Below are 11,379 nucleotides of genomic sequence, written 5' to 3' on the forward strand. Positions count from 1 at the left end.
AATCTTCACATGAATTTCCAAAACTATTTGGTGAGATTTCAACCCTCCAATAGGCAGTAAGATGGATTTAAAGTACAAAAGATATTAAATTATATTTTACATGTAAGCAATAATAATTAAAAAAAAGTTTGCTCTATTTATTTGGTTTGTTTTTACTTTGATCTTAAAGTGATCAGTKTTTGACTTCCTACTGCCAAATAATTTGAGATAATTTATGGATTTCTAAATAAAATGGATAAGAAAAAAGGACAAGTCTAGTTCCAGGCTATGAACTTTTTTTCATGGATAATATCTAATCTTTTATATTTTTTACACCAGAAAAAATACTAACATTTTTTACGTGAGTCCAAAAAACTTGCAATGGCTCTCTAAACTACTTGCACCTCTTTTAAAAAAAAATCACAGATTTTTCCATGTTGAAACAATTAATAATTTCCAAACTCTTAATGAAACTTTCCACCTTTAATGTGATGTAAATACTGTACAATTCAAATGAATTGTACAGTATTCATTKGAATTGTACAGTTAAACTAACACTTTGTTSAAGAACCTTTGAAAATAATATATATGATTGTTTTAATAAATAAATGTTAATGTTTCAATAGTTAGTTTTGTTTTGTTTACGTCAGCGAGGAAAATCGACGTAGCGCCAACGTCACYATAGAGCGTCATCTGCTCGCGAGCCCGCGAAGTTATTAAATTCCACTCTCGCGAGATGTGAATACCGGGTAGTCGGTTCAGTTCTTGGACATGAAAAACACTTCCCGGACCTCCAGGGGCTGAACCCAGGTCTGTGTCCGCATTTCGCTCCACGGCGGTTACAGCATACGTCGTAACTTGGAACTGCTGCTCGACCAGCTTGATGAAACTACCCTCGTCGATGTGAAGGATGAATCATGGGACAGCGTTACTGTGGAAACGACGGTAACCTCTTTTGTTAATCTAGCATGTTTAAATACAGCTAGAACAAAAAGAAACCTAGCGGCAAACGAAGCGGCTGTTTGGGAGAGCGGTTTATCACAGTTACGTATGTCAGTTGATATCTGTTTCCTTTATCATCCAATCATTCACGCTAACGGCTAACCGTTGCTGATGCAACACTGGGAGTTTGTGCCCCTCGTCATTACACAACCGGTTCAATGAAATGAGTTAGTCGAGCGGTTTGATAATTTGCCACAGTTGAAATACGAGTTTGTTTAGTGGGTTGACTGCAGCGGTTGATTGTGATGATGCTACCGGATGGTTCTACCCAACTGCTCTGCCTCACAGCCAGCAGCGGGGTTCCTCTTTTCACAAGGGGGGCCTCTAAACAGCTGCCCTTCTCAGTCATCGGCTCTCTAAATGGGGTGCACATGTTCGGAGGAGGACAGGGAGCGCTTTTGTCCTCCTGCGAGACTGAGGGTGGGGGAAAGGTGGTGTGGAAGGTTTTCCACGACAGTGTGATGCTCATCGCCGTGAGTGGAGGTGGRTCAAGTGGAGCATGCAGCGGGGAGGAGGAGAGCCGCTTACAACGCCTCCTGGAGAATGTTTGGAGCTGCATGGTGCTGGTGCTGGGACAGGATGAGCTGGTTAATCTAAGGAACATTGAACGACTCAAGAGGGATCTGCGGTCCTGCTTCTGCCTTATCGATAAGCTGCTGGAAGAGAAGCACCAAGGAGTTCTGGGAAACCTCACACACTGTGCTGATTCACTGGTTCCTCCAAACCCAACTCCTCTCCAAGAAGCTGTCGATGGCTTTGCTCAGGCTGCTGACAGCGAGTTCGGCTGCCTCTTCGTCCATGGGAGGATTGTGGTAGCTACTGAGAAGTGGTGGCGCTTGGCACCTCAGGAAGTTGTCTTGTTGTGTGCCTTGGTACGCACCTTTTCTGCATCTGGATCAGCCTCTTGCGATTACCCAATTTTCCTCCCTCAGGGAAGCCCCACAGTTGCCCATCGCCTGCTCCGCTTTCAGCTGCTCCCAGGAGTAGATGTGTGTGTGCTGTGTGGTCCCACCCCATCCCTGCAAAAAGCTGAAACCGAGCTGGTGGGCCGATTTTGGTCACCCCTCATAGAGACCCTGAGAAGCTGCCTGGCAGTCGGAGAGCGCTGCTTACCAGGATCTGTACCTCTGCGGCCTGACGTGCTCGCACTTCTTCTCATTAACCGCGAGACCCGTCGCTCAGTCTCCTGTGTGCAGATTTCGTCTCATCATCCACTGAGTGACTCCTCACTATCCAAATCCCGCTGCTGGGAGCTGCTGAAACTATTTTATATCTTCAGCATATCACGCTACTTCACCCAGGAGGAGACGTTATGCGGTTCACCAGAGGAAAGCACTCAACGCAGCCACACAGAAGACTTTCTGCATGGGTTCTCCCACCAGCCTCAACAATGCTATCTAGTAACAGAAGAATGTAAAAGTTATGGACTTCAGACACAGCAGCACCAGTTTTTCCTGCTAATGTTGCCATCTGTGCCCACCTTTGCTCTGCGTACAGTGGCTACACAAACTCTCGCCGATATAATTTCAGCAACAGCGTTTTAATTGGACTGATTTGTTTTAGTTACACCTGCTGTGACAGACCTAATGTGTAGTTGTTTGATGAAAACCAAAATGTGAAGTAGGTTGTTGATATTGTAAAGACACACCAGGGTACTTTGATTAATATTATTCACTGTTAGAGATGTGTCTGAACTACACTGGCTTTTAAGTTGCTTCTGTTAGTGTTGAAATCTGACTAAACTGGTTTAGAGATTAATGTGAAGAATAATGTGGCACTTTGATCAATAGGTGTCTGCTGTTTCTTGTTTAAGCCTGATGAATCACTTACTCATAAATATTCCCACTAAGCTTATTTGTTATTCTTTTTGTTTGTATGAAATGTGTGTGATATAAGCAGTGGGTAAATTATGAAACTCTTTGTTTATAAATGGACCCAGTCAAAAAGCTGGGTCCATTTCAATCTTTTAAAATAACTTGAATTGCAATCAAATTCAATAAATAAATGTAATAACACAGTTGATAGTTTAGTCATTCTTTTTATTTATATATTAACTTTACTGATGGCCTTTAGTAACACCCTAAGATCAATAATACAGTAGACCAATGTTAGAAACGAACAAACAGGCTGACTTGAATCSCTGAATAACATTCCTTTAATAGGCTCGCAAAAAAGTGAGCTTTGCCAAATGTCACCATGTATTTGTATACTAAGTCGAAACATTTTTAAGACTTTTAAGTTTTAGTGAGAGTTTGTTCTCTCCCAAATGTGTTTTTCACGGTWGTCCAAATGTAAAGCATGTGACAGTCCAAGTAAGAGGCAAAGTACCTCATGTAGATCCTGTAGCTCATTCAGCTCTATGTACCCTACCGGCTGAAGGTGGGGCTCTGAGAACTTGTTCTGGGAAAAGAACAAGTTCTAACATCAWGATTTGTAGATTAATAACACAYTCCTTAACATATGCATGCTTAAATCAGTTATTACATGTCCTAAAGGGGTTAAAATTGCTAAATCAAATTTCTTTTAAGTTACGTTTGATATACAGATTTTGATTTTGATTAWAGTTGATTATGCTATAAAATGGCACTATGTGCCTGGAAAGTACACATTACTGCCCCTTTAAATGATGACGTTCAATTTCAGGCAAGTTCAACATAGGGCTATAGAGATTTTTAATACAGAATAAATAAAATATGCTCTTTTGTGTGTACATTGCCCAACTTTACACAGCTCACATGAAGGTAACTAAAGAGCACMTGTGATTTGTTGCACATGATTACTGAAAAGTCTCATGACATAAGGGATGAAAGACCTCCAGAAGKGCTGGAWKTTACTCTGTGGATGCTGCAGCAATGGATGTCAATTTAGTCAACATCTTTCTCTCACCATCTACCTCAGCATAGTCTAGAGGCCGATCCGGGACAAAGCTGACTCTACAAACCAGCCTATTGATTCTCTTTCTGTCCCTCACGGTGTTCCCACACCCTCACGACACCATAAAACACTGCAGATGCCACCACACTGTCATACATTTTTTTAGCAGCTTTTTGCACACACCAAGAGACCCCAGTTTCCTCATAAGATGGAGGTGACTTTGACCCTTCTTGTAGAGAACATTTATGTTTGAGAACCAATCCAGTTTGTTTTTGAGGTGAACACCCAGGTACTTATGCTCCTTCACAATCTCAATGTCCAAGCCCTGGCCTGGATTTTCACTGGTGATGTCTGTATGGACTTTATGTGAAAGTTAGTCACCATCTCCTTTGTCTTTGTCGTGCTTATGTGAAGGTTGTTGGCCTCACAACAAGTAACAAAGTTGTTGATCTCCTTGTACTTCAGGTCGTTCCCATAAGATATAGCCTACATTTTCATCTGAGCTTCTGAACATGGAGAAGTTTGARGTGTACAGAGAGAAAAGGAAAGGGAAGAGAACTGCTCCCTGAGGTGCCCCCGTGCTGCCAACTACCGCATCGGACAAAGTCAGAAAGCCCCACATACAGCGGTCTGTTGGTGAGGTAGGCAGCCAGCTGACAGTCCACACCAGCTTCCCCCTCAGCAGAGTGATGGGGATGTTGCTGTTATAGAAAATGCAGCACTAAAAAGAATGCAGGTTATTTGAAATGAATGTTATTGCAAATATTTAAAAAAAATATATGTTGCAACGTCATGTTTTCCTATATACTTAAGTTGCACTGAAAGGGCCTAAGCATCCCCAGTAATACTCCATGCAGGAGGAGCATTCAGAATAATGAAAGCGAAAAATAAGCCTTCCAAGTCTCCTCCCAAACAGCATAAAAGAGAATGAAGCAAAGTCAGAAGATTCTGCTGACCGTCTGCCTGAATTTTCCTGAGCAGTAACCGGAGACGTGGCCCTGATTGACACACTCGCGGTGCGTGGGATATCTGGGGGAGAGTGGGAGGGGACGAGGGATGGGATAACGGGCTTATGAAGCTGCAGAGAGGGGTGGGATACGCCTTCTAGACGCATTTAACAAACCTCCAGCCCCCCAAAAACTTTCTGAAGTTAAAAGTTTGTTAAACAGTGTGGATATTGTTGGGTTACTAAGCGCCTTTATCGAAGTCGCATTAGAAAAGTCCAAAGGTCTGATCGCTCAGGCACTTTTAAGAGCGCGGAGGTGSCAATTACGCAACTTTGATTTCTCCTCTGTCGTCTGAGGAAACCAGCGTGGTGCCGGTCGCTGTGCACCTCTGTGGGATTTAAGAAAACAACAAAACTTTACCAGCTCTTTAAATCCGACTTTGTGMAACATGTCAGCCACGCGTGTGCAKCTTATTTCACCCAGAACCCTACAGCTTCTAAGCCCGGGGCGAAGCGCGCTGTTCTTACCCGGCGGCGGTGGACCGCATCGGGGTGGCGGTGGTCCCGGGTTCCGCTCACTGATCTCTCCTCCAATGTCCTCCTCCTCTTCTCCCGGCAGAGCCTTATCCAGTTTGAGCACTACGCGACGAGGACTTCCCAAACCAAAAATGTCCGATAACGGGACGACGTCCCGGCGCAAGGTGCTGACCATCGACAACATGAACCCCACAGTGAAGAAGGTGGAGTACGCCGTGCGGGGGCCCATCGTGCAGCGAGCCGTGGAGCTGGAGAAGGAGCTCAGTGAGGTTAGTATAGCAGGCCAGCTGATGAAAATACCATCTGGAGCCTGCATGCTTACGTTGTTTGTTGTGCAAGTTCMAAATGTTTGTGCTCTCAAGATGTTCTTAATTTGGTCTAAAGTGGATATGAACAAAAATAATTTGATGTGATCATTACGAATTCAGCGTATTTATTTAAATGGAAATGAATGAATGTTAATGGAAATGACCCAGATCTAGTCTGTAATCCCTGTCTGACTGATGAGTTAAAAATAAAAGACCGATTGCCAAACACATAAACATGAAACGGCACACAGAACAGATGATGTCAAGAGCTAAAATGTAAGAGGAACTGCATCAGCAAAACAAATGCCAACAAGGAAAACAACAATGTAATATTTTGGGTCTAATCCTACTTATCAAAGTCCACCAGTTAGTTACTTATTCTTGAATTTGACCGCTCTTGACAAGCTAAACCAGTCTGATCAAGTTAAAACTATGTGACAGTGTCACTTTCTTTGACAAATGAAGTGTTAAGTCCTACATTCTAGGGCTCAATGTTTGGGCTTTAAAAATGTCATCTGTTTATAAAAGCACTGGAATTCCCCACCACAATGAAAATACATAAATTTAAGCTCATGTACATTTAACCTGCTTCAGCCATAAAGCAAGTTAAATATAATTTAAAACCTCTTATAAACTAGTAAGTTAATTTAACTGAGTTGTTTTTTTGTAATCTACATGGGTTACAAATTTAAATAAACATTTTTTTATGTCATTAATGTAACATACGGAAATCCCGTTGCAACCTTCCTTCTGTTTGTCAAATTTGTTTGGTCAATTACAATTTTCAAATTATAGTTGGTCATGAAAAAATCTAAAGCAAACTGTTTATGCAATCTCCTTATGTTTTTGTTACACAGTTTAATCTCMGTGGCGGAAAGCAGAGTTTCTCAATGCTTTTCTAAACCGTTTTTGCAGAAAGCACYGATCCAGTTTCCTGACCAACACCCCTTTCTTTTTTCTGTAGCACATAAAGAGAAAAAACATTCTGCAGGTACTTTGACAAATTAAAAAAATACTAAATTCTACATTAAAGTACAGTGAACAAAGCAAATMAAATTCAAATAGCCACTTGTTTGATGTTTGTTATTGCTGTGAATATATATATAAAAAAATKGAATTACCTAACTTAATTTTGCTGCATTTTTGAGTAGGAAAAAGATAGATCTGCTGATGACTGACCAGAGCCAATCGCAGGAAAATCAATTCAAATCTCTCTGGTTTACTGGTGTACCTACACTTTCAAAATAAATGTACTTATTTTGTTTTCCATTCATTTACTTTTAAAACGCATCTCCTTGTTTCATGAATGCATAGCCGACAGAGAAATGTGTCTTCTGTAAATATGGGAAACATATCTAAGAGACTTTCTTGTAGCATTNGATCCAGTTTCCTGACCAACACCCCTTTCTTTTTTCTGTAGCACATAAAGAGAAAAAACATTCTGCAGGTACTTTGACAAATTAAAAAAATACTAAATTCTACATTAAAGTACAGTGAACAAAGCAAATMAAATTCAAATAGCCACTTGTTTGATGTTTGTTATTGCTGTGAATATATATATAAAAAAATKGAATTACCTAACTTAATTTTGCTGCATTTTTGAGTAGGAAAAAGATAGATCTGCTGATGACTGACCAGAGCCAATCGCAGGAAAATCAATTCAAATCTCTCTGGTTTACTGGTGTACCTACACTTTCAAAATAAATGTACTTATTTTGTTTTYCATTCATTTACTTTTAAAACRCATCTCCTTGTTTCATGAATGCATAGCCGACAGAGAAATGTGTCTTCTGTAAATATGGGAAACATATCTAAGAGACTTTCTTGTAGCATTTATCGTTTGTTTCCAGTTGTTATTTTCCCCAGATGAATCCCTCCCTGTCGAGTCCCTGTTTATGGTGATGTGGCAGCTGTTAATGTAGCAAGTGCAGTCTGGTGTGAAGACTGTCTTCTCCTGAGTGCTTTTGCTGAGAAAAGAATAAGCATGAGACTGCGTTTCTGTGACGTGTMCTGGCTGGGAGTGTAATGATAGTGGTAACCTTTTAACCAGATGCTTCACTGGGCCCCACAGATGTAATGCTTTGTTTACTCTGACACAGGCTTGTCCTCATTTGATCTCCCCCTTTATTGGTGCGGTTATGTGGTTTTCTTCCAGCTAATTTATTTTCTTCTCAGCAGTACAAAAGTTTGATCAGGTGCTATTGAGCTGACATGTTGATGCTCAAAAAGCAGAAAGCATCGTAGCTGGATCCGGCTTGTAAAGCTTAGCAGGATGTTGAATTTCACTTAGTTGATTCATTTAGTTGTGAATCAATGCATTTTTCAAGAATTTATTAGGTTTCATATGGAGATGCACCAAATAATATAAACCAAAATTTTTCTCACTCAATTCTTAGTCTACAGGTCCACCAACCGTCAGTATCCTTTGATGCCCGTTTTGAGTTTAATTAAAACCATATAACATGCTTTGGTACGTAAGTGATGACACCTGTGTACTTCCTTTTTTTTCCCATGAATAAAAATAAGATTAAAACAACCTCTTCAAAAAATAGTAATTTTTTTCTCCATTATAGTTCAAATGAAAAAAAAAAAAAAATAGAATCAACAGATCATAACTTGAAGAAATCTAAAAATCTGTATTGGCCAAGACAAATCTGATTGATACATCTTTGGAAGCATAATTGCTCTCAATCTTTCACATTGTTCAGTACTTTACATAACTACTGAACAATGTAGTTGTTCAGTAGTTATGTAATGCACTGTTAGGAGTGCATTATTAAACTCCAAACAGTTTTAGATTTCAATACAAAAAAATCCCCTCCATTTTTAAAGGCTTAGACTATAAGGCTTTTCTTTGGATGGTGTTGGGTTACTTTGGGAAACRGGTCACTGTGGTATTCTCTCTTTTTGTCTAGGACTTAAACACTCTCACACAGTAAGGTACAGTGAAATTYSCTGCTCATGTTACCTGCATGATCTTTTTCTCAGATAGACTGGACAAGTATTGYCTTGTTTTTARCATAATACACAGTATGTGTTACACTCTGCTACTCKGCAGGTGCACTGCTAAAAGTGTCATGTGAAGTTATTCCATTGCAGCCTTTGTTTTGTCTTAATGAGGCACTTGTTGATAATGAATGAGGACATTGTAGAGAAAGTAGCCAAGGTAACGGACACAAAGCAGTTATGATAGTCAGATTCCTTCCAGTGTTTGAACTCAACTCAAGCAGATTGGCCTGGTGCAATTATTTTAAATKAATATTTTTATTTTAGTTCATATCAGTGACTGAGAGCACTAAGCGTCAAGCTTCTCACACTAATTTAGTGGTGCAAAGGTTACCATGTTTYAAAGAGGTCACCATCCTGAATGGGAGGTTCCCTCCACAAAGGGGGGAGTTATTCACGTTGTTTGACGTTATTGGCTCAGCCATGGAGACGCCTCTCTTACGCCCAACCAGTGACACAGCCAAAAGTCCAGGTTTCGTAAAATCCAGCTGGACTGGATTTGTCAAACAAACAGGTTGTTTTGATTGCTGCGGGACGTCAGAGTCCCTGAGGTTCCTCTGGTGGCTTCTCTCCGCACTGTCCCCCTTTTTCTGATCTCTGTGAGCAGCTTGCGTCAATGATGTGTCAGCAGTTCCAGCAGCTCTAGAGTTCAACTTTCAGCAGAAGTAGTCGATGGACTTTTCTGCTGTCCTCTTATTTTAGCAATACTCTTAGCTCTCTTCATGGTTTTGATATGCAGTTTGCTCCTTCATTGTGTTATCTTGTTTTCTTTCAGTTTACAGGGAATAATTTGAAGGCCCCATTAAAATATGATTCTGTTTTACTGTTTAAAATGTTAAGTATGATAAGAGGCTTCGCTAATGTTGCAATTTTGTCCCCATATTGGTACATTCTGTCTTCATCAAGGCTGTTTCAAATAGACACAATTTTTTWAATTTAATTCTATTGAAGTAGTTTTGGTTTCTAATCTTCCAAAACCGCTTTGCTTTTCCTTGTGGACTTCSTGATCATTTGCTCTAATGCATTTATTATGCAAATTATTTACTTTATTAAGAGTGTTTCAATAATGATAGCAATCCTGACCAAAAGTGAGGATGCACACTGCTCAACAGACATGGTTATATTCCATTTTTTGTCAGATTGCAACTATTTTTAAAAATATATATTTTTTGTTTGGGTTTTAATGTGATTGGACAACACAAGTTGAAGCACAACTTTAAGCAGCAGGAACGTGATAGATGTTTTTAAATGACTTTTGTAAATAAAAAAATCTTTAACGTGCGGTGGGCAGTGTTCATACACACCCTTATCGTGGCTTTGGCTGCTCTGCTGGAAGGTGAACCACCCAGACAGTCTCAAAGCTGATGCACTTCTCGAACAGGTTTTCATCCAGCATTGCCTTGTATTTATCTCCACTCATCTTCCCACCAAGTCTTGGCATCATTCCTGTCTCTGCTGTTGGAATGCTTCCCATCAGCATCACTCTGCCACCACCTTGTTTTGCTCTGGAAATTATGTGTTCAGAGTAATTTGYTGCATTAGGTTTGCATGTTGGAAAAAAACAATAAAAGTTCAGTTTGGCCTCATCTGAGAAGTGAACCCTGTTCCACTGCAAACGTGTAGCATGAGTAAAAAAAAAAAAAAACATAATAAAAATATCAAAAACATATTTACCATCTCTTTTCTATTTTTTTTCTTTGGTTATTACATTTCTATATTCTATAMTTTTCCTCTGACTCTATGTTTTAAGTGGCCTCTGCATTTTCTGAAGAAAAAAAATGCAACAGGAAGCCACTGAACACACAGCTACTGTAACGCGTCTGTAAATTTCCGGTGCAATCTTGAAACTGGGGTGTTTTCTAATTCAGCTGTGAAGTGTTTTCTTCCTCAAGCAACTCTAAGCACAGCAAATCTAAAGACATTAGGAAGARCTTAGCATTTAGTATAGTTCTTATAAATTGMTGTAAACTGAGTGGATAGTTGGTTGTAATTATTTGTACAAGTGTGTTTATGTGCTGTAGCCTTGGTTTCAAGGTTGTTTATTTGATGAGTTTGTAGTCAGCTTCCTGGTTTTTGAGAAATCGAAGCAATTTTGATGTCATTACTGTAAAAATAATTTCACAAATTAAATTACGTAAACTATTCAAACATCATTTCMCCACTGTTTCTCTATATTCTTTTCATGTACTCAGGGAATGAAGAAGCCCTTCGCAGAGGTCATCAAGGCCAACATTGGTGACGCGCATGCCATGGGCCAGCAGCCAATCACTTTTTTCCGACAGGTCTGCTCCTCTGCCCTTCCTCTATTTTTTCTTGTAAATATAGCAGCTCAGATTGTTTTTTTTATTTGTTTATATATATATATATATCAACTTTCCCCATAATACATACAACAAATTTCTTTAGTTTTGCTGTGCTGTGTGATATATGCTGGATCTCGAGTCATTTTGCCAATTCATGCTTGATTTCAAGGTGCTGGCTCTATGTTCCTATCCTGAGCTGCTGAGTGACAGCACGTTCCCAGAGGATGCAAAAAGTAGAGCATGTCACATTCTGAACTCCTGTGGAGGGAACAGTTTGGGTACGTATGGCTGGGCTGCACCTTTTTTTTTTATGTACTCGGAATMCGTTTTCAATTTAATAACTAAACCTTGCATTGCAAAATTTAATGCTGACATTGCACATTTATATTTAGTACAAAGGTTTTCTGTGAATGATTAGTTTTGT

General features: G+C 39.8%; 2 protein-coding genes across 2 annotated transcripts in view; both read left to right on the top strand.

Moving 5' to 3' along the window:
• Positions 1–930: 930 nt before the first annotated feature.
• fuz (fuzzy planar cell polarity protein) lies at positions 931–3,001 on the top strand. Its single transcript, XM_008434537.1, has one exon. The coding sequence runs from the start codon at positions 1,227–1,229 to the stop codon at positions 2,523–2,525; it is 1,299 nt and encodes a 432-aa protein (XP_008432759.1). The 5' UTR covers positions 931–1,226; the 3' UTR covers positions 2,526–3,001.
• A 1,970-nt stretch (positions 3,002–4,971) lies between these two features.
• gpt (glutamic--pyruvic transaminase) overlaps positions 4,972–11,379 on the top strand; it is a 14,208-nt gene continuing 7,800 nt past the window's right edge. The window contains exons 1-3 of the mRNA XM_008434536.2: positions 4,972–5,607; positions 10,845–10,934; positions 11,125–11,361. Of these exons, the coding sequence (XP_008432758.1) occupies positions 5,251–5,607; positions 10,845–10,934; positions 11,125–11,361 (684 nt within the window). The 5' untranslated portion in view covers positions 4,972–5,250. The remainder of the gene's footprint in view (positions 5,608–10,844; positions 10,935–11,124; positions 11,362–11,379) is intronic.

Source organism: Poecilia reticulata, linkage group LG17 (genome assembly GCF_000633615.1).
Source record: "Poecilia reticulata strain Guanapo linkage group LG17, Guppy_female_1.0+MT, whole genome shotgun sequence".
In the NCBI taxonomy this organism is placed as follows: Eukaryota; Metazoa; Chordata; class Actinopteri; order Cyprinodontiformes; family Poeciliidae; genus Poecilia; species Poecilia reticulata.